The sequence below is a fragment of the Lissotriton vulgaris genome, chromosome 8 (assembly GCF_964263255.1).
Source record: "Lissotriton vulgaris chromosome 8, aLisVul1.2, whole genome shotgun sequence".
Taxonomy (NCBI): Eukaryota; Metazoa; Chordata; class Amphibia; order Caudata; family Salamandridae; genus Lissotriton; species Lissotriton vulgaris.
Window position 1 is genome coordinate 547,495,693 of NC_141696.1, and position 25,432 is coordinate 547,521,124.

Below are 25,432 nucleotides of genomic sequence, written 5' to 3' on the forward strand. Positions count from 1 at the left end.
TAGAAATCTACATGTAAGTTTAGGAAATCTAGGTGCTGATTTTTCAGCTATTTCAATACAAATGTGAGACTAAAGTCCCATTTTCCCATAAAGCTATGTTGTTTCAGCACATGTTTACAAATACGCTGTGCTTTGCATTGTGCTGCAGAGTGTGATATAGATATCCTAAAGTGGCCATCTTTTTGTCAACTTCGAACTACTGGGATGGTCCGTGTGTCTTGAGGTATATTTATAGAGGGGCAGTCTGTTGTCTACCACACGTCTGTTGGGGTAGATGTGTAGCACTATTTGGTGGGGTACAGAAGCTCTGTGCATTTACTGTGCCCTTTTTTCCTACACATCAGAGCGGGGCCTCTACTTCCCGAGCGGTTGCCGGGTGAGGTGAGGCTGTCACCCACACAAAGCTGGGTAAGTATCATTAGGAGGAAATGCCTCCTTGTGATTGAACTAGTATGTTCGGTGTTATGTGGAATGCAAAGTGCTTCCACAGGTGTGTATTGTGTGTGCGGTGATTGTGAGGTTATGTGGTTTTATGTGTACAATTTAACGTACGGTGTGTACTTTCTGTATTGTGTTAACAGGAAGAAGATTACCTTCCTGCCTACAGTGGACATTGGGGCTCCAAGTTCCTGGCAGATACAGTTCTTTTTCAAGTACACTTCACGTTACTTACTTTGATGCAAAATATTTCTTTTGTAATCTCATATATTTAGTACAATTTGTTGCAGTAGCTTATTAGTTATTAGGTCCTGACGAAAGCTGGAGTATTTTTCCAATAAGCTGAAACTAGTTGACCACTCTGCACAGCGCCATCATGTAGTTTTACTCCTCAACTACTAGGCGTGTTTTTAATCTTGGCACCCACACTTGTCCTCATTAATTATTATGTTTAGTTTGGGTAGTTAATCTTAATTTAGCACCATTATTAGAGCACTGCACTTATTCAGCATTACCCATTGAGCAATACTGTGGCTAAATGCGTCGCTTTCCTCTTCTGCACCGTCAACAGACAGCCTGGCGGCAGTTGGAGCGAATGCTAATTCCCATATGATGTAACTCCGCCACGAGGGTGGTCTGATGGGAAATTTAATAGCCCAGTACGACTCAATCATTGCTACACATGCTTCCATGTAATTCTGTTTGCCGCACATCACAGCACACCACAATAGACCTGGTCTTCTTCTTTTTTTGTTCTTGTGTTTAGAGAAGGGGCGTGAGTAGACAGGTCTTTAAAATATTTCCCTTTGACCCTCCTTAAAATTTGTTTATAGTATTTAGAGCAGCTTCTGGCTGCGGGTCTACCTTTCCTGGTTGTAAACTCAGTTTATTTGTTTACCCAAATTGCTCTCGCCAATCGAAATGTGTTTGACTCTCTCTGCCTACTCTGTTCTACCTCAGCCTCACGGACACTAGATGCATACTACGGAATAGGGATGGATTTCATTGTGACATCCTTCTACTCAGTCCTGTTCCTACTGAGCATTTTTTCAATAAAGAATCAGCTCCTGCATTGGGAGCATTGCAGACTTAATAGACACAGATATATTGTTTGTGGGACTACGCTACTATATCCAACCCAATGATTGATTGCCCATTACTAAGTGGTGAGGTAGTTTTGTGAGCTCCACCACACTTGGTGGACGTCACTATGGATCAGCGTTGTTGCGGTCATTTATTCAACTACCCCGCATAGTTACATGAAAAAACGTCATATGTGTGCGTAATTTTTACATTATTTTTTACGCATGCATTTTGGGTAGTGTTGGCACTGATTATACGTGCATTAGAGAATAGCTCTTCGTCTGGCTCGACCGCAGGCCGTTTGGGGCTTCTCTGATCATTTTTTGTTATGTGTCTTTACTGTGACACGTGACTCCGCTTTTGGGGTTATCTGCAAACTCTGCTTTGTCATCTTGGCCATTGCCGTCATAGAGCATGCGCGAGGCGCGCAGACACTGCCGTTCGCAGTAGGTCGCTTGCACGCATGCGCGAAGGATCAGCGCTGTGCTCAGTCGCGACGCTAATTTTTAACATGAAAGCCTCTTTGGGCGCGAGGGGAGCGACGGAGGGATTGGATATTTTAACCCAGTCCACAACACCGTGATAGGCGGCAACCCTTAACGTTCCGGATATTTAAGTCAGGTGGGCTATCCCGTCGGCACCTTCCCTTCCGCTCGAATTCAGCATGGGGTACCGACGGAGAGGTAAGCCAGCAGACGCTTTGTTCATCATAGTCCACTACAGGAATTAGGCGCCGTCTTGTGTCTGACAGAGATATTTACATAGAAATCTACATGTAAGTTTAGGAAATCTAGGTGCTGATTTTTCAGCTATTTCAATACAAATGTGAGACTAAAGTCCCATTTTCCCATAAAGCTATGTTGTTTCAGCACATGTTTACAAATACGCTGTGCTTTGCATTGTGCTGCAGAGTGTGATATAGATATCCTAAAGTGGCCATCTTTTTGTCAACTTCGAACTACTGGGATGGTCCGTGTGTCTTGAGGTATATTTATAGAGGGGCAGTCTGTTGTCTACCACACGTCTGTTGGGGTAGATGTGTAGCACTATTTGGTGGGGTACAGAAGCTCTGTGCATTTACTGTGCCCTTTTTTCCTACACATCAGAGCGGGGCCTCTACTTCCCGAGCGGTTGCCGGGTGAGGTGAGGCTGTCACCCACACAAAGCTGGGTAAGTATCATTAGGAGGAAATGCCTCCTTGTGATTGAACTAGTATGTTCGGTGTTATGTGGAATGCAAAGTGCTTCCACAGGTGTGTATTGTGTGTGCGGTGATTGTGAGGTTATGTGGTTTTATGTGTACAATTTAACGTACGGTGTGTACTTTCTGTATTGTGTTAACAGGAAGAAGATTACCTTCCTGCCTACAGTGGACATTGGGGCTCCAAGTTCCTGGCAGATACAGTTCTTTTTCAAGTACACTTCACGTTACTTACTTTGATGCAAAATATTTCTTTTGTAATCTCATATATTTAGTACAATTTGTTGCAGTAGCTTATTAGTTATTAGGTCCTGACGAAAGCTGGAGTATTTTTCCAATAAGCTGAAACTAGTTGACCACTCTGCACAGCGCCATCATGTAGTTTTACTCCTCAACTACTAGGCGTGTTTTTAATCTTGGCACCCACACTTGTCCTCATTAATTATTATGTTTAGTTTGGGTAGTTAATCTTAATTTAGCACCATTATTAGAGCACTGCACTTATTCAGCATTACCCATTGAGCAATACTGTGGCTAAATGCGTCGCTTTCCTCTTCTGCACCGTCAACAGACAGCCTGGCGGCAGTTGGAGCGAATGCTAATTCCCATATGATGTAACTCCGCCACGAGGGTGGTCTGATGGGAAATTTAATAGCCCAGTACGACTCAATCATTGCTACACATGCTTCCATGTAATTCTGTTTGCCGCACATCACAGCACACCACAATAGACCTGGTCTTCTTCTTTTTTTGTTCTGATGATTGTTTATGTGCAGTTTCTTCCGGCACATAAATGATCTGAAAGGGCGTTTGTCAGCTTCTTTGTGTGCTGCATAAGCACACATAGAAATTACAAAGCTTCATTTTTTAGTAATTGTTTATGTGCTGGAAGGGACACCTTTCTTCACATAAACAATCACAAGAAGTGATTTCCTCGTTCTATGTGTGCTGCAGAATTCAGCATGCATAGAAAGAGGAAAGAAACGGGGAGAAATAAATACATTTCTCCTCGTTGCGCCTCCCTATGCCTCCCCTGGGGAGACATAGCATTCAGACGCATTTCCAGATTTACAATTTCTCATAAATCTGGAAATGTGTCAGGGTCCATGGGTGCTGCGTGAGAACACACACTGCAACACCTATGGAACCACCCTTTCACACAATGTGCTGCGTGTAAAGGACCTGTATTGACAAGGACAGGGAAAGCCACGCAGGGCGATTTTTCGTGTCCATGTAAATATGGAGCAGGAAAATGCGCCTCTGGTGCGTCAAAAGTAGTGATGCACAGTCGGTGCAAGAGGCTTGTACATAAGCCCCTGTACATCTGTAACTAGCATTACATTTGTGGAGTGTGGGATAGCATACGATATTCATAAATGCCGATTGTCATGGTTCATTGTGCGAGAAACATTGCGCCTGATAAATACTGAAAGCGATATTTACGACAAGCGATAAATATTAAAAACAAACTAGACAAATGAAAACCAATGGGAAACTAGCGCCCTAAATACACTGTGCCAAAAGCAGGGGATAAAAGATTACAAAAGAGTAAGAAATAAAGTATGAGCTGAAAAAAAACAATACACTTCAGAACAACACAAAAGTGCACAAGAACACATGTGCCTGTACTGTAGGAGAAGTAATAGAAAATGGCTAACAAACAACAAACAACTATATACGGATACATTGACAAAAAGCCTTACAGAGGTCAGGGAGTCATAGGTTGACTGGAGCACATCACACACTTCAATTCTGCATCATATCACCATGGACATGCACTACTTGGTCACAACCTCATGCTGAACCACATTCCTGTGGCAGCATGATACTGACAACGAGGCCATCCAACCCCAGCCACAATAAGCACAGCAACACAGAATAAGAGTCAGCCATGACAGAGTACAGTTGGAGCGGCTAAATCTCAGTCCAAACAATATAAATGCTCTTTATGACTGCCACTCCCCCAGGGCTTCAAGAGGGGACACCCTGAAGTCCAATTTCGCAATCAATCTTTAAATCAGTCATTAGATTTGTAGAGCGCTACTTGTCACCAGTGAGGATTCCCTTTTCTATTCCCTCTCCCCTCCACTCCTGAAAATGCCAGTAACAGAGGGCCTCATTTATGAAAAGTGACGCATCACAGCGTAAAAAACAGCGATGCGTCACTTTTCACTGCGCCCTCCTTGTGACACCAATGATGCGTCATATTTACAGTATGACGCATCATGGCGCAAGGAGTTACAGATACGTCAGTATTTCTGACGTATCTGTATGGCGCAAAAGTGACGCATTGCTGGAGTGTGCCACAAAAGTGACACAACTCCAGCAAAGCGTCCATGTGAAAGGGCCTGCGTCAGTCTTACGCCTGCTGTGAGGCAGGCGCAAGATTTTGACACAATGGCGTCCTAAAAGTGACGCATAGATTTCACTGCGTCACTTCTGCGACCCTTCCTTGCGTCAATACGCCCCCTTGCATACATTATACCTGGCGCAGGGGTTTACAAAGTGACGCATCTACCTAGATGCGTCACTTTGTAAATATGGCTCAACAAGGTGCATTTTTTATGCCACTGGTGCGTCACAAAAAGTGACGCACCAGCGGCGTAAAAGTGACGCACAGCCTCATAAATGAGGCCCAGAGTCTCTACAGGCACATGGATAAAACTGCAGTGCTTAATTTGTAAAATATGTATCAGTGACGAAAGTTTTTCTCGTAAGCTCGCAGCCTGGTGCTGACGAATGTCAGGACTGGTGAATACCAAGGCTGCCCAAACTTGATTACCTGATGTCTATTTATTCCACCACCATACACTCCCTGCTCCTTTATTCACTCTTGTGGGTTCTTGTGCATCCCTGCTTTCCTCCCTTATCACTATTTTTCTGTATTTCCCTTTCTTCTCCTTTCACGTCTTGTTTTTCTCTCTCTTTCTCTGGGTCAGAGTCTGACAAGGACAAGTAAGTGCCGGTCCTCAAAACGAATGCTGGTGGACCCCACCTGCAAGTACATCCTCCAATTAAGCACTGGGCAAAAATGGGAGAAAATGTGCTGGTCCTCGTGATCTTGTGATACCCTCTAGCTTCCTACTGCTTGGACTGGTCACCAACAGGACAGCCAGCCCTGTTGAAGGAAGGGTTGTGGCATAGCAACTAGGCAGAGGAGAGCTCTCAGGGTCACACTTCTGCTGGAAAAGCAAAAGAAAATAGAGTTAGAATAAGAAGTGGAGATTTGTAGGAAAAGATAAACAGGAGAAGAGAGGGACAAATAGTTTAAATAATACAGTGGAATAATTAGCAGGCGGAGAAAAAGAAAAGAAAGTGTGGGTGATGTAGAAAGAAAGGGAGATGAGCAGTGGAGTGTAAGAAGACAGCATGAATGTCGTTTGGAGGTTTCCAGGGGTACTGGATACCACTCAGCACTCATGTTCACAAAATATTGACAATAGCGGTTCAGAGTGTATTTACAAGTTTTGAAAGCAACCTCATACAGCGTGGGACAAGTGGACTTTGAATTCACTAAAATTGAACTCAAACTACTCTCTGTAATCAATAGCGAGCTGGCGCATACTAGACTATTCAGATCAGCTCATTAAACTTTATGGTAAAATCCTAAAAGTGTACAGCACATCCAACAACAGTAAATCAACAAATCGACAGCTCCATGCATAGCAGCAACAATACATACTAAAACCTCAGATAAATTACATCAAGCAAAATTGATCTAAACAGTTTTAAAAAACTGTTAAAAATAAATGGAGGTAAAAGGACCCTAACTAAATCCCTTCATTGCAGACTTAATGGGTAGTCGACCATTCATTTTCAAATACAAATGTTCTTAATAAATTAAAGTAAGCAGAAAACAATCTCTAAATATAAGGTAAAATGCCAACATCACTTTAACTTGCAAAGTATACTCCATTATATGAACTTCATAATAACTGTCTTGTCTTTAATGATTTGTATTTGCTCACTGTTTGTATATTTTCACATTTTGCACATTTAAAAACAAAATTCCAGTTAAAGCATTTGTCAGATATTTTCCTCTCAACCATCCACCTTAATTTAGAATGGAAAAGAACATTGCAAAGACACAAACCATGTACTCACCTAGACACTTTACCTGTAATTACTTCTATTTTCTTGTTCGTTATTACCCTCATGGAAACAGTTTTTTCATCTTTTACGGTGAATTATCCTGTGGATCTACACATCCGACACAAATATTCCACACAAAATAAGATCATCTAAATCTTTGATTAAGGTGGATTTAATCTGCGAATTGGAGTAGTTAAAAATAAAGTAGAAAATGACTTGATGAAAGGAGTGAAAGCAAAGGGAAAAATACTAAAGTATTTAGCATTAAAGTAATACAGAATTAGTGTGTAAAACAAGGCTGTTAAGTGTACTTGCTTCTTCCTGACCCCCCCAATGATGAGGGGTATAGGCACTACCAGAGATGCTTTCTTGCCCTTCTAGTACTCGTCTGCTATGACTGCAAACAGGCAAAACTGAGGCTGCCATGTGAAACGTCCCCTCTGAGTGGGGAGAGAACAGGGACTTTTAAATAAAGGAAGCAAGTGCGGCTACCTACAGACACATCCCGGGAACCAGATGGAACCATATATGGTGTGGAACTGAAATGGGGTTGCAGGAAGTCTTTAAACCTTTCAATGGTGCCTATGAATTTTTTCTTGAAAGTTTAGGGACCATTTTGTAAGCAGGAAACAGAGTGTTAGATCTGGCACCCTTGGCTTGGGTCTCCCTTCCCTTTTTTCCGCTGTTGCTTCCTATTTTTTGCTGGTCTAAATACTTTGGACACTTTGCCACTGCTAATCAGTGCCAAAGTGCAAGTGCTCCCTATTGTAAAGTATTGTAATGGATTAGTGACTCCATGATTGGCTTATTTGGTTTACTTGTCAGACCCAAGTACAGTGCACCACATGTGCCCAGGGCCTGTAAATCAAATGCTGCTGGTGGGCTTGTAGCACTGATTGTGCCACCCACCGGAGCAGGTTGTAAACTATGGCTCAGACCTGCCATTGCAGAACCTATGTGCAGTCTGAGACTGCAATGTCGACTTGGCAAGTGCATACACTTGCCAGTCCCAAAACCTTCCCTTTTCTACATGTTTGTCACCCCTAACGTAGGCCCAAGGTACCCCCATGTATGTAAAAGGTAGGACATGCCCTGATGTGTGTGGCATGTCCTGATAATGAATTACAGACACTTTTATTTTTCACTATTGCAAGGCTACCTGTTCCCATAGGCTGGAATGGGCAGTTTGATTATAACATATTGTAATCCTAACTGACCCAGGGGACATGGTAGGAAAACAAATTCAGTATGCCTGAACTCAGAATGCTAAAATACATCTTTTAGTGAAGTTGGTTTTAACATTCTGTGTTTGAAAATACCGCTTTTAGAAAGTAGGTATTTTCTTGCCTAACCATCCAGCCTGCCTCTGCTAGGTTTGTGTATTCCATGTCTTGTTTGTGAGTGTCAGGGACTGGGGTGGCTCCAGGAGTCAGGATGAGTCAGCACTATGCTGAATAGACCTATCTGCATTTGGAGTGGTGGGAGGAGTAGCTCCTGGGCCTTAATAGGGCTGTGCCTGCCTTCCACAATGTTGGCTCAACCTCCTGTGGTGCGTTTGATGACCCTGGCCCACACTGACAAAGGAAGAATTTGTGCACTGGCAGAGTGCACCCAGAAATGGTTTGGACTAGGTGCAGATACTCTCTGCATTCAGAGACAAAAGATTTGTGTGTATAAAAAGAGGGACCCAGACCCCAGAACTTTAGATCACTTCTGGGAATCAAGACAAACCTTTGCTGAGGAGAAAACCTGGAAACTGAAGGAGGAGACTACCCCTGTGCGGTGTGCTGTTTGTGGGTTGGCCTGCAGTGCTTGCTTCAGTGCCAAAGAGAGGAGGAAAAGAACTGAGTGTGCTTTCATCATCTTGAAGAAGAATCTCCAAGGGCTTTAACTGTTCTTGCCTCCTGCCTGAAGTCTCAGGGATACAAGACTTCACCACTAGCTCCCCCCTGAATTCGCTTGCTGAGAATTGAAGTGCCTGCTGTTGTGCTGGGCCTTCTAAGAGACTGTGTGTCGCTTGGAGCTGGAAGCGCGACTCAACAAAGAAGAAGCGTTTCGCCGCCGCAGCAGTTGTCGTTGCATCGCCGAGTAAGCGTGCACCGCTGCTGCTGTCACCATCGCATCAGCGAGGCATGCCACATCACCAGAGAAGCGCGCCGCTGCTGCAGAGGTCATCGTCGCTTCATCCGAGAGGCGTGTCACAGGGCCTGTCGTGGCTCAGAAGTTCACTGAGTCGCCGCAAGGCCGTCGGGCGCGCACGCATCGCATCTACGTTGTTGCACCGTAACCAAGACGCCATTTTGTTGCATCGCACCAGAGCGTCATCGCATCGGATCTCAGTAAGAAACCGGCGCGTCAACTTCCCACACAGTAGGGAAGCAAGCCTCAACTGCCCTGCGCAGCAGTAAGGAACCGACGCATCCACTCCCCTGAGTGTAATGAACAGTGCATCACCTTCCTTGCAATCCTTTTGTTTGTTATGCGTTACGCATTCCAGGTACTTTGAGAGTAAAGTGTCACATTTACAATCTAAAGGGAACTTAGCTATTTCTACCATTTTAAAGACTTATTTTGATTACAGTATTGTGGATTTTTGTTGTTTAGTCTTGTGTTAAGTCTAGTAAAGATTACTTGTTTTTCTAAACTGATGTGGTGTCTATTTGTAGTGTTTTCACTGTATTACTGTATGTGTTCACAAATGCTTTACAAACTGCCTCTCAAAATGTATGTTTATTATGACCATAGTCTTTAAACAATGCAGTGAACATGACGCAATATGGAGTATGCACAATAAATTCATAAACCTATTTTTAAAAGTTAATCCGTTAAAAAGATCCTACACACCATTATCAAAACTACAAAATACCAATAAAAGTTACAATTACCTTAAAACTTATATTTGTATGTTAAAAACCTATTCACATTCTTACCACTACAAACAATTTCATTCAGCTAAAATTCATACAGTACTACATATTATTCCTTGGATCTCAATGCACTCAGGGCCACCTTTATAAATTTCCTGAGGGCAATTGCAATATCGATGGAAGGGATTTCTGTTAAGAGGCTGGCTGCCTGCGACCTTGTTTTTATATCATATTTTAGAAAAACTGGGCGCAGCCAAAGTTTTCTCTGATCTAGGAGTGTCAGACAATCTAACAGGATATGTAGCAGGTCTCCCTTAGTTCCCAGCTTACACCTGCAGCGACCTTCCTGATCTATCATTTTTGTTTTAAGGTCTCTGTTTATTAGCCATGGGTTAATCCCAATTCGAAGCCTCAGGATCTCTTGCCTGAACCCGCGGTTGGGTAATCTATCAAGGTAGGGGAACCAGTTTTCATATGACCAAGCATTTAGCATATGCGCCACTGATTTTTTCTTTGTTAAATAACCTATATCAAGCGATTTGGAAACTTCTTTCCCCCTTTGCTTCAGCTCACCTTTGGTACTAAGGACTTGATACGTTTCCTGGTCCAGGTCGATCTCTAATGAATTACAGATTCCCTTCAATTTTTCCCTACTGACCTTTGCCCATTTTAGTTCACTTTTCTGAATTTCTTTGCGACACCAGTGTGCTACTTTTTGACTTTCAGGGTCTTCTAATCTCTTCCAGAACCTAATCACAGCCATCTGGGTTTGTATCACCCAGGACTTTGTGCCTATTTCTGTTCTGATGGCTTGTATCATAGAAGATTGAGGAAGTGATAGGAGCCTTTTTATGCAATTCCCCTCTATCACGTCCCAGGATCCCTTACCGATCAAATAAAGGATCTCTGCACCATATAAAACTTGAGAGGGGATCATTGCCTCAAAAGCTCTAAGCATTGGTCGGTGTGACATCTCTCCATAGTCCCCATTAAACCTTTTTAGACCACATATGGAAGAGAGTGCCTTTGCTTTTTGAGTTTCCAGGTGGGTATTCCAATTTAAAGCCCTATCGAACCATATACCCAGGTATCGATACTCATTAACTGTCTCCAATTTGAGATCACATATATACCAACTGATTCGGCTTATCTTTTTCCCGAAGCATAGGGTTTTAGTTTTATCCAGATTGATAGTTAAGAATTTACTAGCACAGTATGTATTGAAGGCATTAAGCTTCCTTTGGAGGCCCCTCTCAGTCTGATCTACTATTACCAGATCGTCCGCGTACAATAGACAGGGTATCTTGTTTCCATCCATTTTAGGGCTGGCACTACCCTCCACCTCTAGATGTGCCGGGAGATCTGACAGGAAGATCGAGAAGAGCTGGGGGGCCAGCACACAGCCCTGTCTTAATCCATTGGCAATGGGTATTTTTGAGGTCAGAGAACCCACCGTATCCTTGATTACTTGCCCCCAGTTTTCCCTATGTAGTTCTTTTATTATTGTGAGGAGGTCATTAGGAATATTTAACCTCTTTAGGGTCTCCCATAGGCAGGCCCGATCTACAGAGTCGAAGGCTGCTCTGAAGTCGACGAAACAGCAGCATAGCTTGCCATTTTGTTCCGTCGACTTCCTCGCCATCGCCCATAGAGCAAATCCGTGATCTATTGTAGAGTGGCCCGCTCTAAATCCACCCTGTTCAGTGGGTATTATTTTGAACTCGTCTACCCATGCATTCAATTGTTTCAGTACAATTTTAGAAAACACTTTCTCACCTATATCTAGGAGATTAATCAGCCGGTAGTTTTGTGGCGCCTCTTTGCTCCCTTTCTTGTGGATTGGCCTAATTATGGCCCCCTTCCAGGTTGGTGGCATTACACCTTCTTTTAGAACTACCTGGAACATCTTGGCAAGGAATCTTGCCCACCATTTAACCTCGGACTTCAGAATTATTGCCGGAAGATTATCTGGTCCTGCTGCCCGAGTTAGCTTAAGTTCTTTTATTGTGAGCTCAACTTGTTCTTCATTAAATTTAAATAGTAGGTCTTCTGAGATTTCTTGCCATATTTTGATCTCCACCTCCTCTCTGGGAGTCCTTACCCCGTACAGTTCCCTTATGTACACTTCCCATGCGGCCTCACTCACCACACAGTTTAATTCTCCATCTGATGTTCCAGCTGCAGCCTTTACTAGTTTCCAAAATTGCATTAGATTTTTATTCTCTATGGCTTCTAATAGTTCTAACCAGCATTTTTCTTTATATATCCTTTTTGTGGTGATTACCATTAACTTGAATTCTTTTTTCTGCTTAACTAGCTGTTCCTGTCTCTCTTGTGTAAAGTTCTTTTTTTGTCTTCTTTGTGCTGCTCGTATCTCCTTTTTCTTATTTTGGCACGCCACAGAGAACCCTTTACCTCAGTTTATTTGTTTTACCCTTATGGGTTTATCCCATTTTAATTTTATCTTTAGGCATTGAACCACTTCTTCTAATTTTCCTATAAACCATTCCAGTTTTTTATTCTCACAGTTTTCAGGTGCCATTTTTATTTGCATGGCCTTCAGTTTTTCCATATATTCCTCAGTTAAACGTGTCGAAACCCGTTTGGGGTACTCGACCTCCTGGGTAATCACCGTTTCTCTCTGTAATTTCCTTCCCCCCGATATTATTATGTGTAGAAGTTTGTGATCACTCACCTCTTTTTGTTCTAACCTAAAGTCCCTAATCTGGGAGAAGTTCCAGGCCTGCAAGAATATATAGTCAATTGGGCAGTTCTGTTGCCCTTGGGTAAACGTCTTTCCTGCAGGTGAGTCTGTCTCTATTCTCCCATTTACGCAGTGAAAGCCCCTACCTCCTAAGGTGTGTACTAGTTCTAGGTCTTGTTTCGAAGTTTCCCCAGCTGGGAACCTAGCCGGGTTTATTCCGTACACCTCTAACTGTTCCCTATTCCAAAGGTCTGCCTTTTTTGGGTTTAGTTTATGATTGAAATCCCCCATTATTATTATTATATCTGCGGGATATTTTTCTAGAGTACTGTCTACATCCTCTTTAAAACACCTCATTTCCCTTTCATACTCCTCCCCATTATCCCACTGCATGTATACATTCATTAAAATCAACATTTTATAGTTCAGTTCCACCGTCATAAGTTCAATTCTACTTGATTGGACCCATTTGCATTTTGTATTCAACAGTTTTATTTCCCTCATTACTTTTGTTGATACCAATGTCAACAGCCCCCCCCGAGGGCCGCCCACGATTTTTCTTTATGGCAGGCTGATGTATCTGGACGTATCCATCAAAGGTTGGGGTGTCGTCCATAACCTGGTTTCTTGCAGGCAGGCAATGTCCACTTTATTTATGAATTCCTTTATATATTCCCGTTTTTGCTCATTGCCTAGCCCATTTACATTCCAGGTTAAGAGACCTAGTTCTTGCGACCCACCTCCATCCTATTCAACATCACTCAAGCCACCTTCTTCTTCCGTATCCACCGATTTACTTTCATTGCATTCTCCCATGGGATTGCTATGTGACGACCAGTTGCCCCATGAGGAATCGTTCCCTGTGTTATCTATTACAACGTTCAGACAGCTTCGATCACCTTCTGTTTCTCTATAGAGGATCACTTGTCACTTCTGTAGCCCGGCATGCTGTTTTAAGAAGTTGTTATCTTTAGAGGTTTTTATTTCTCTCTCTGGGATAATCCTTATTCCCTGTTGAGTTATCTCATTTGAGGCTTTCTGGATTGCCCTTTTTACCAGGTCTGAGTGAAGGGTGATTTTTGTTATTTCCTTTCCATACCTATTTTCTACAAAGCCAACATGCTGGTGGTCTTTGGTGCCGATCCCCCTCAGACTGCCGCATTTTGCAAATGCGGTCAAAATCAGTGCCCTATTCAGGGGTCTAGTTTTTCTTGTCGGCTTCTCTTTCCTCCCAGCTGGTACCTGGTCCAGAAATAACCATTTGTTATTATCTCTCTCATATAAATTCGTGTTTATTTCATGCGCCTGTTGACTGGTGATTGTTCTCCCTACTTGCCGTCCTTTCTTTCTCATGTTGGGTTCTCCGTGTGCCTGTGGTCTTACTGACCTTTGTTCAGTAACTAGTTCATCCATTAGCCTTACTTTCTGTTTCGTCGTACGGATGGAGGGGGGGTTCTCAATTGCCTCCTTGCGTATCTGCTTTTTCCTTGGTTCTCTCGGAGTCTTTGGAGTCTTTGGTGTTTTTGCCTCTACATGTGTAAGTCTATGTGTTATAAAAGTCGGAGCTGAGGCATTTAATCCTGACTGCACCCCCCCCGTCGTTGTTTCCTTCCCTTTTCTCTTTCCTGCATGTTTCAGTTGCCTGGATTTTCCTATCCTGTTCCTGGCCCCAAGAGTGACATACCCCTGCGCCTTTTTATCAGCATAGGTCTTTTTGATATATAAACATTGTCTACAGACTCTGCAGCATCCTTTGCTGTTTGTTCTGTGGGTTGGGGAGATCTTTAAAAAATTACCATGCTTTCTTCTTCCGGTACTATCATGTCACTTTCCTCAATTGGTGGGGCTGTATCAGTTGGCTTTACCCTGCTTGGCAATTGGCTCTTTATTTCTCCTAGTTCTTCTTCTATTTTCTTTAGATGTTGTTTCTGAGCTTTCATCACTCAGTTGTTTGAGAGAGTTACTTCCAGGATTCCTTGTAATGCCTTCTGAAGTAACAAGATTAAATCCATCAACGAAGATGTAGGAGTTTCAGAGAGCACCGAATCCTGTGTAGTATTTCTGACTGGGTTTACTGGGTAACTAGTCCTTATGCTCTCTTGATGTATTGGGGATTTTTGCAGTGGATGGTGCTGCTGGAATTGATCTGGCGCGCCTCCCCAGATAACACTCTGGTTCTGGCCTTCATTTCCCCTGTGACCTTCATTCCCTGGTGACAACAGTGAGAACATCTTTGGTGATGATGATAGTCGAGGCGCCGAGATTTGGTGGTTTTGGCTCTGCAGTGTCTGGTTTAAAGATTTGCGGTTCACCCCTTCTTCATCGGTGTCAAGATTAACTTCTTCCTGGTATTCTCCCTTATCTGACCGTCTTTGATTTTCATCTGGCATGCCTGAATTTTCACCAATTTCTCCGCCAATTTCCACTATTTCTCCATCTAGATCCGATGTTATCGCTGGGTTTAATGATTTATAGTGTTTGCCTACAAACTCCTTTATGGACTTTAACGCTGCTGTGTTCTCTTTCTGTTTATTAGTTGTTTGATTACAACCTCTTTTTGCCTTCTGGGCATTCTTCGTGGCTCTTTTGACTTTTCTTTTCTTTCGTCTCCCCTTACTATTGTCCATAGATGATACATGACTTTCCTGGCTCTCATCCAGAGATTTTGAGCCCTCCATTGATTTACTCCTCCCTAGTTCATCCACCGTACGTAATTTTGGCCCTCTTTTAGGTACCATTTCTAGGTACAAAACTGTTGTTCAATTAAAGGTGGTAACTTTTAATTATTAATTTTTACTTTTGGTAAAAGTTATTCACTTACCTCTGTTCTGCCTTAATTGCCTTCCGCCTGCTTGCCTTGCCACGCTTGCACTTTCTGTCGTGTTTAATAAATCTCCGACTTCTCTGTGGTGCTTAGTCTTCTTAGGGCTGGTGCTTAAATTAAACGCCCTTTTTTATTGCCAACTTGCACATTTAGGAGCCTCCGAAGTTTAACAAGATTTTACCTTTGCAGACTCTGCTGAATCACTGATCCAGCTAAATGTCCGAGTCTGCTAAATGGGGGCTGAATGGGGGCTGGCGGTCGTTGGCGTTCTCAGCTTCAGGTGCGTGTGCGAGTGTCTCGTGGCGCTCGGCGAGCCCTCAGGCTCGCGCCGCTCCCGCTCCCCTCGTCTCACCCCGCCTCGCCCCGAGGGCTCCGCTATGTTCCGAGGCTGGGGTGGAAATCTGTAACGGTGTGCCCGCTTGCCGCTAGTATACGACCTCGTCCTCGTCCGGCGGTCGTGGGCTTACTCCGTGTCCTCCCCGCTCCTGCTCCTTGCTCCCTGCTCGGTGATCGCTGCACTTGGTCTGGCGGGGCGCGGCTTAGGCTCAGCTAGGCTCGGCTAGGCGAACAGAGCCTGTCTGCTTTTTCCAAGCTACCAAGGGGTGTGCATGGGTTATTTTTGAAGTGTAGCCCTTACCCTTACTAGAAGCAAGGGTCCCTATTTGGACAAAGGTGTACACTATTGCCAACTAGAGACTCCCAATTCTAACACAGAGTTACAAAGCTTTTCTGAAAGTTGACCCTCACTTAGAACATTGCGGAGTGGGTTTGGGCTCCTGCCCTGTAAAACTTGTAGTTTGTCCACCCCATTTAGAAGGGGTAATGTGTGAGGCTTCAGGTGGCACAGCGTTTGCTGGCTCTGCAGTCGGAAATTTGGAAGGTGGTCCACCACCATGGGGCTGATGCCCTGTGCACTGGTTGAAAACTCCCATTGTGCATGAGCAGTTCTTCAGAAACACAAATTTCACCTGAAAGATATCAAAACCACATGGCACCTACTCTTCAAATCTCTTTTTCATCTCTGCAACTGCTGCACCATTGGATACACAGAAAGCATTAGGTTGTGTGGTCCTCTGCCAGAGAAGTGGAAGCCATGGCCTCTGCTGACAGCTCCCTAGAAGCACTTCATGCCTAGAGCAGTGGTGGCTCCTCCGCTAAGATGAAGGGGGTTGCCTCACTGATTTTCAGCAATATAAAGAAAAATCAAATGAGAATAACTGAAAGTTATTCTCATTTTTATTTTTTCCTGTTTGTGGACACAGCAGCTTTGCCAGGCAGTGCATTGCGGGGCTGCTTTGCTGACAGAGCATAGGGAGGGGAGGAGTGGTTTTCGCTACCTAAGTGCCCATGAATGTTTGACCAACCCTCTCGGGCAGGCCAAACATTCATGTGCACTTTCCTTGTTCTCCACGCAGGCTGCATTACAGCCAGCATGGAGAACATGCCCAGGCCCCCATTCCCTGGCGGAGCACCGAACTTCGATGCTCAGACCAATCACAAAGCTGCATTGTGATTGGCTTCTTAAAGCCTCAGCCTGGGTGCTTCCTGTTTTTCCGGTAGGCATGACGAGGAGGCCCTGCCAAGGAAGACATGGCAAGGAGGTAAGTAAAAATTACATTTTTTAAATTCCTGCCCTCCACCTGCCTCACCAACCCCTGTTCGTGCCAGCTGCTACTGGCCTAGAGGACAGGGATGAGGTGTTGAGCCACCCTGAAAATGACTGTCTTATAGCTGTATCTTAGCATTTTTCCCACTATTAACTATTAACAAAAGTTCAGGTCTACAGTCAGACCATTCAACTGATGTAGCCCACTTTCTTCAAGCTCTTCTTGCTACGACTTTCATGCTTCTCCTGCTGATAATGTATGACTTCAAGAACTTCACAGGCAGCATGGAGGATTGAAGGAAAACATTACAACGATTGTCAAAAACATATACCCAAGGTTCAAAAGGCAAATGAGGATAATATGAGTACTTGGCGTGACTCCCTAAGTCTTGCAAGGTTTACTTTCCACCTTCCACACTAGTCCAGTGTTTCCCAAACTGTGTTGTGAGGCAAATTTTGGTGGGTTTGGAAAGTCTGAGCAATAAATAAAGATGTCTTTAAATTCTGTGTTGTCACATTTGCCATGCTTCAACAACAGAGGTCAAATGTCAGGCTAATTATTCTGGCAAGTTGCTGCTTAGTCTTCTAACACTGAATTGGTGTTTACTTCTCCTACTCTGACTGCAAAGTGAGAGGAGTTTTTACGTGAATTATGTGACAGTCTCAGGATGCCGTATTTTGCCACGCGCAATAAAATGTAAATTAACTCAGTGCATTCAGCAGTTAGGAAAGCAACATGAAGTACACCTTTTTGTAATCCTAAAGTGTGCTGGAAATCGACATTTAATAGGAGCAAAATTATATTCAAAGAACCATTACCACATGTTATCTGAGTGCTTATGCTATATAGTTTTATCAGTAAAACTGTATGTCTGTGCAAAGTTACTGCCCTTTTCAATAGAAATGTGCAGTCTGTAAATGACAATGCACTACAACACAATGCTCGAGTTACATTCAAAAACACCCCTCATTATGTCTATTGAAGGTAGGTGGGCCACAATCTTTTATCGTTCTAAAAAGTGGATTGTGGATCTAAAAGGTTTGGGAACCACTGCACTAGTTGCTTTTGGAACAACTTTTGTTGTCATGAGTTTTTTGGGCAACAGTCTCCTTTCATGTATCTCCGCCTCCAAGGACATGAACCAATGTATCCCCTTGCACCATGGTCTCGCTCCTCATGCTATGGAGCTCCCCCATTCTCTGGATTTATTTCTCCCTTTGATTCTTGTGATCCTTGAACCCAAGGCAAACAAAGAGACTCTTTAAATGTAGGTAAAGGTATGTTCACTCAATGTCCCCATTTATGACATTAAAGATATTTCAGCCTCAGTACCACAAAGACACTGGCAAACAAAGCTTGGACCATGACTTGAGCCTCCAACTTTTACAATGCCAGGGTCCTAATTTCCCATATCAAGTAGACTAGCATTGGATTTTGGTTTTCTCATTACATTTAATGAAAGAGTTATGCTTTTTCCTCAACTACTGATCCTTGCATGTAACATGCATCATTTGTTGTGTTATTGTACTCATTCTTTGTTGTCCTTTCATCACACTTCATTTCGAAATGCCACACTTTTCGGATCTTGTTTATGAAGCCCTTAGCGGCACCAGAACATGATTTTTTTTTTTATTCAGGTGGCACAATGTGCCCTGGCTTATTTACAAGGCAACAGAAAGCCATTGTATGTGGTTTTTTATTGCCTTGTAAATATGTGCCTCTTTCACGCAGAACACTGCATGAAGGGGGCATTCCATTGTTGTTACTGTGGGTGTTCACATGCAACACCCATGGAATCTGAAGCTTTCCCAGATTTATGAGAAATTGTAAACCTGGGAATGTGTCAGAATCTAATGCCATCCCCAGTTGTGGTGTTAAGTATGCCCAATGAGGAGAAATGTTTTCATATCTCCTGTTTCTATGTGTTCTGCACACATAGAAAGAGGAAATTGCCTGAATTGATTGATTTTGGGCAGGAAGGTATCCCTTCCTGCACAAAATCAATCAGCTCTGAAATGCAGGCACACTTGCACCATGGTGCATGGGTGCATGTGTAGTGGTGTTCCAGCCCATTGTGCGCCAGAGCTGGGGACAAGGACAGGAATGCACTGTATCACATAGATATGGCGCATTCTTACCCTTTTTGTTTTGACGTAGGGCACCGCAGCAAGATTCCTTGCTGCTCTGCCCTATGCCAAAACCTCCTAAATGAGTCCCTCCATTTCTGAATTGTATTGTTGTTTTGTTACAACACTAAGTAATAAGGGGCAGATTTACAAGCCCCTGGCGCCACTTTTGCATAATTTTTAACATGGGAAAAATGAGGCAAAAGTGGCGCAAGGGGCTTGTAAATCTTCCCCTAAGTCTTCAAATAATCTCACATGGGTGTCTAAAAATGTTGAATAGGACATAGGCGTCTGAACTCTTGGATACCCCGTTCGAGGTAAATAGCATTAATCAGATGCACCCTATCCATTGATGATTGGATATTTTCAATCTGCTATTATTGTCCTTAATTTTAAAACATTTAATCTGTAATGTGTGTTTTCTTTAGTGTCATATATGATTTATCCTTCAACCGTAATAGGTGTTTTTTTAGTAATTGGTAAAATAATTTAGTAATACGTTTTGAAAAAAACTCTGACACTCCGTTACCCCCAAGATTTACTAACAATTGCCCATGGAGTTAGCTCATTTTAATTTGACCATAGATGCATTCAAGGAACCTAACTCTATCTGGCGTGCTCACTACCAGATAAACTGGCTAAAATTCTCCCCCAGGGCGCATAAAGGATTGGGATACTGGCAACACAGCCCACCCCATTTGTTTGCTTAATTTTTTATGATATCTATAGGACTGAAAAATACTTGGACACCCTCAGAAAATAGTGTCTAGGACCAGCACAGAATATAATCTATGCATCTTCCATTGAAATAATAGCTGATGAAATAAATGTCAAACACTCTAAGAAGTGGAATACATGCACTGATGTGGTAAAAAAACATAATGTTATTACACAGTCTATGAATGAACTTTGAGCAGTAACACTTTAACAGACATGTTAACTTGGAGACAGTAAAAGCTTTATGAATTATACTTCTTAATAAAAGCAAATTACTAGCAAAACAAGTCATATAAGTATCATTAAGACTCTAAAGTTGGAAACAGAAGACATGTACAGCAGTTCACATTGTTAAAAATTCACAAACAGCACTATTCAAAGTAATGCTCGTATAAAGCCAAGATGGCTACCTTATTTCCACAGCATCGTACTTAAGCTCTGTATTGCTTTCAGCACAGTAGATGCCTCCAAATGTTTGATCCAGGTTACGCAGCAATGTATCCACTCTTGGGCAATGAAATAAAGCTCACTGCCTCATTTTGGAAAATTTGAAAAGTTGTCAGAAACTGCTTTAAAATAGTCAAAAATCTGGATTGATACATTGCAATTTGCGTTAATGCGGCTGATCTGTGTGTGCTCTGCTTCGTATAGTTTACTAAAAAAAGATTACATTTCTATTAATGTCAACTCAATTTATTTGTTGATAATAATATGAACAGTTTATACTAAATACTAAATTGTCTATTGGCAATTAATTTACAGGTACTGTTTTTCGTTGTTTAGTGGCACTTTTTATTTCCCATAAAAGAATGAATGGCTGAGTGAGCCCTATCATGCTTCAAACCCCTCACCTACAGGTTTCACTGACTGCTGTAGAAGGAGTTGATGGATCCGAGCTACCATGTCTACAATGCTTGAAATTTTGGGTTTCTTGAAGTCAGAGAATATTTTTGTGCTACTACAACAAATTCTAGAAACATTGCATAATTTGAGTTTGGTGGAAGTTTAAAATTCGCTAAAGTATTGGTTCAAAAATGAAAACAACGCTTGTGTGGCTGTCATCCCTTACATTTGTAGAAATTTGTTTGCTGAAGTTTTAATTTTCTCCTTTGTTTTTGCCTAGATTAAAACTGAAATATTTCTAATTGGGTAAACAAGACGTCGAGACTCTGCAACATTTTGAGCCAGGATGAATTTGAATGGATCATCACCCAAGGTTCTGGACAATGAAACGATGGAAATGCTTCAAAACACCCATATTACCACCATTTTGCCTCTGGTATACACCTTTGTGGTTATCATTAGCATCCCAGGCAATGCATTTTCCCTCTGGCTGCTAGGTTTCCACACTAAACCAAAGACCCCTTCAGTCATCTTCCTGATCAACCTCAGCATCACAGACCTCACAGTGGCTTCTGTGCTACCCTTCCAGATTGTATATCATGTTAAAAAAAACAACTGGATATTTGGAAAAAACCTTTGTAATCTGGTAACTGTCTTGTTCTACACCAATATGTATTCGTCCATCCTCACCATGACTTGCATCAGTATTGAACGCTGCATCGGTGTGGTCTATCCCATGCATGCAACCAAGTGGAGCAAAAAAAGGTATGCCATTGCCACCTGCTTAGGAATATGGGTAGTGCTGCTAATTGTACTATATCCAATGGAGAGCACCGATCTTACATACGAAGTGAAAAGTTTAGGCATCATCACCTGTTTTGATGTTCTGAAGTGGGACATGCTACCAAATGTCCAATCTTGGGCCGCATTCCTCATTGCATTGTTTGTTTTCCTGTTCCTCATTCCGTTCATTGTGACAGTGGTTTGCTACATCTGTATAATCCGAAAGCTGATCCAGACCTCAAACAGGTACGGCAACGGACAGAAGAGAAGATCAATTAAACTGGCTATCGTAGTCCTCTTGGTGTTCGTCTTATGCTTTGCTCCCAATAACTTCATCCTTCTCCTTCACATGATTTGTCGATTGTTCTACAATAAGAGCTATTACCACATCTACAAACTGACCCTCACCATCAGCTGCCTCAGTAGCTGCCTGGATCCATTTATTTACTATTTTGCTTCCAAAGAGTTCCGAAAAAAATTTAGGCAGGTGCTGAGGCAAAAAACATCCATTGAAGACTCAGAGGTTAGAAGTGGAAGTTTCTTCTCTAGGTCAAGCCGGTCACTGACTGGTTCAAGTGGGAATGGCGATGGATTACCATCAAGGAGCAAACCCCTTTTAAAAAGGCAAGAAAGTGTGTTTTGACTTCAGTGGTCCACCAACATAAGGGCATTTGATATTTGAATATTTAAAGATAGAAAAAGGAGCAGCGCTCAGCAATAAAATATCATGTCAACGACAACTTTGGTGGTGAACTTCAAGAGCATCAGTACAATAAATTGCTGCAGCAGACATCATCCCAACTATATGTAAGAGAGTAGGTGGGACACATCAAGTATTCCTTGTGAACTGAGGTAGAAGTCTGTTCGAATAGACATGTTCCTTAGTGTGTACATTCCATTGCTTAGTGTGTTTATATTTACTCTCAAAGCAAAACAAAAAACTGAGTTATTCTTATTTCTGCTAATTACTTGGCCCACATTCCATTTCGTCATTTTTTTGCCCACTTCTTCACTCAAGAGACTCACCTTATGCAAATCAAACTTCCACCTGCACCAGAAGAAACAGTCCAGCTTGAACTGCTAGGTCTGCTTCCCTCCTGACAGAACACAAGCGATTGTTTGCATCCTTCATGTGTCAAACACCCTGACCTGACAATGAACTTCTGAATGTCCTAGTGAAGCATTCAGAGTGGAAACTTTTATGAAAACTATTCTTAAGAATTTTGGGTACCCCGGGTAAGACATATTTTAGGGGCCCCTGAACAAAAAAAATCAAATGTTATCACTTTTTTCCTGCTCATTCAAGCATGCACGATGGCATACAATACTAAATGATGTATTGAACTTTATCAGGGTCACACAAACTGTTGAAAAATGCCTTGCACTGGTCCCCAGCCACTGTCCAGAGGTAAAGGTAAGCAGAGAGGGAGAGAGGTTTAGGTAGAGAAGTACAATATGCAGAGGTCAAATGGAGTGAAGGTGTACTTTCCAATGGGGCCGCTTGGAAGGTTGGGACCATGGGGAATTGCCCACTTTGTCTATGCCTTTGTTTGGCCGTAGCTGCCTATGGATTTCATCCATTAAGATTCATTGTAAATAAATACACTATTTATGCACACTGCCCGCTTCTGTTCGAACTCCATAGTGGTATAGATTCTGCTGCTTATACCGATTCGTATGTAATTACCTTGTATGCTGCACACCTGTATAACTAGCATGCAAATCCACAATACATGCAGAACACACATTTTGTGACAGAGACCAGACATTGTGAAGGAACTTTTTCTCTCAGCTTACAATGGGCGACAAGCTAACCCAAATATTCTTTGCAGGTTTCACCATGGTTTCAACATTAATTAGTTTATGTACTCTCCTTAGAGGCCCTGCATTTGCCTGTTGTAGGTTATTGTAGGTTATTCAATCAGGCAATATTTAGTTGCCTCTGTTTAATAAAATGCTTGGGAATATGCAAACCAGACTTCCAAAAAAATCATAAATTGCAGTAAACTACGTCCAACTCAGAATACCATAACCAACCCCTGCTTAAACGGGTATGCGAAGGGGTTGAAAAAATTTAGCAATCCCATAATCTGTGCCTAATTTATACATTTTCACAAAATACTTAAACGTCTCATGTAAAACTGGCAGCGAATTTTGTGTGATCTAACTGTGGTACTCACATAATTCATGCTCTTCTCTTGTAAGTGGGCTTGTTTCAACCATTCTTTATATCAAGGGACATATGCAGTCTTCTATTTACTTAAGATGCACATCTTTCTTCTCCAGAGAGGTGACATTCAATGCCTTACAATGGATCATCGCATTGGTAATGTTCAGAAGCCCCTGTAGAGGACCAAGAGTAGGTTCCCTCATTTCAGATTTGGTGTCCCTCACATTGTCAAACCTCTACAGTTCCACAGTATGTGAACAATGTCACAACTTCGTTGGCAACATTGTGATTCAGTTGAATAAGTAATACATTTATGTGTATTCTTGCGGTCTTTTCTGTGTAGTTTTTATGTAAATGTCAAAATGACAATACCTTAATAAACCCTTGTAAATGTTATGTTTTATACATCTTTGCATGAGTCATGTCTCAGTGTCATCATATATTTGTAATCTCAAATGCACATTCACCTTACCTTGCCGTCTGTCTTGGTTGTATTGGTAGCCAATGTAGGGAGTACTCTAGCCGGGTAGATTTCACAAGCAGACAGTAGAGTCCATGGTGGTAAGTAACTGGCTGTCAAAATTTGCCGGTACGAGTTTGGGTTACCGGTTAACCCCAACATACAGCTCCATCTCCTCCCAATACACAGAAAATACTCAGATACTCTAGTATGCTTAAAAAATGCCAGTTTTAATGACACAATAGACGCATTTTGGCGTTAAGTCTTGTTCATGGTCATCAACAACACCGTGTCATGTTGCTTATTTAAATACATTGTAAACAATAAAAACGGACTTCACCCACAAAGTGTATTCTGATAGTCACAATAGTGGCGGTCATTTTAAAACAGTTAATTTCATTTCAACTACTATATACCACATCTAATCAAATGTCTTACAATGTGGTAAATTGCAATAAAATGCTGTCACAAAACGCAAACTCCAATTTTAAGCAGTGTTGCCCATTGCTCGTTACATGACTACGATTTTACGAATGTATACACTGTTACAATAAATCTTGTCGTAAAGCTGTTTACGTAATGCAATCCATCTATCACATAGTGCACAAGAATATTTACTGTCAAGTTCACGTAGGCACTTCTCTGTATTTGCAGATACCATGGCTCACAATCAATTCCTGCCCCAGTGGGCCATTTTGTTCCTATCAAACAGACTCCACCCATATAGTGTATTCTGATAACCACGTTAGTAGCGGCCATCTTGGAACAGTTCTTTTTGTTTCAACAAAATTATAAAATATATGAACAAATATCATACAGTATAATGAATTACAATAAAATGGTGCCTTGAAATGCAAACTCAAATTTTGAGCAGAATTGTCCAGTGCTCATTTGATGAATATGATTTCATAAGTATATATACATATTGTATTTTGCGATACTCTCTGCAGTAAATTTTGCCATAAAAATATTTACAAAATACAATCCATCACAGAAAGGTTTACTATCCAGCCCAAGTGGGCACTTCTGTGTATTTACTATTACCATGGCTCGCAGTTAATTACTACCCCAACGGGCAATTGTAATCCAGTCAATCGCATATTTAGCCAGATGACCAGTGTAAACAGTATCACAATGCATAGACATGTTACTTAAGTATCCCCTCTATTTACTCAAAGACAATTATTTTTTAAAATATGAAGACAGCAAATTCTGCACTATTCAATCTATCAGAAAAAAAAGTGCAGTGCCAGCACCAGTGAGAAATAAAATATACAGTGTTATAGTTAAAAACCATAAAAAGCCATTTGAAAAGATTAGTACAGTACTACTAATTATTCCTATTTCTAACTACTCGAATGAATGTCCAGTTCTTTGCTAGAATTCAAACCTTGCGGTACAAGGGTTTCAAAATCAATTATATATTTTGATTCAAGCTTGCGCAGTTCCAGCTCACGATTGCCATCCTCACATTGATTCCCACAGCATCAAGTTCCAACATTCTCGAAAGTTCCTCAT

At 42.0% G+C, this 25,432-nt stretch overlaps 1 protein-coding gene across 5 annotated transcripts in view; it reads left to right on the forward strand.

Annotated features, from left to right (window-relative positions):
* Positions 1–24,776, forward strand: part of LOC147697694 (P2Y purinoceptor 8-like) — a 392,162-nt gene extending 367,386 nt beyond the window's left edge. For 4 of the 5 annotated variants that reach the window (XM_086934364.1, XM_086934362.1, XM_086934365.1 and 1 more), the window contains one exon: positions 20,782–24,770. In XM_086934364.1, the coding sequence (XP_086790490.1) occupies positions 20,848–21,927 (1,080 nt within the window). In that variant the 5' untranslated portion in view covers positions 20,782–20,847 and the 3' untranslated portion in view covers positions 21,928–24,770. Of the gene's footprint in view, positions 1–20,781 lie in introns of all 5 variants that reach the window. The other variant, XM_086934361.1, reaches the window with a different exon arrangement.
* The last annotated feature ends 656 nt before the right edge of the window (positions 24,777–25,432 follow it).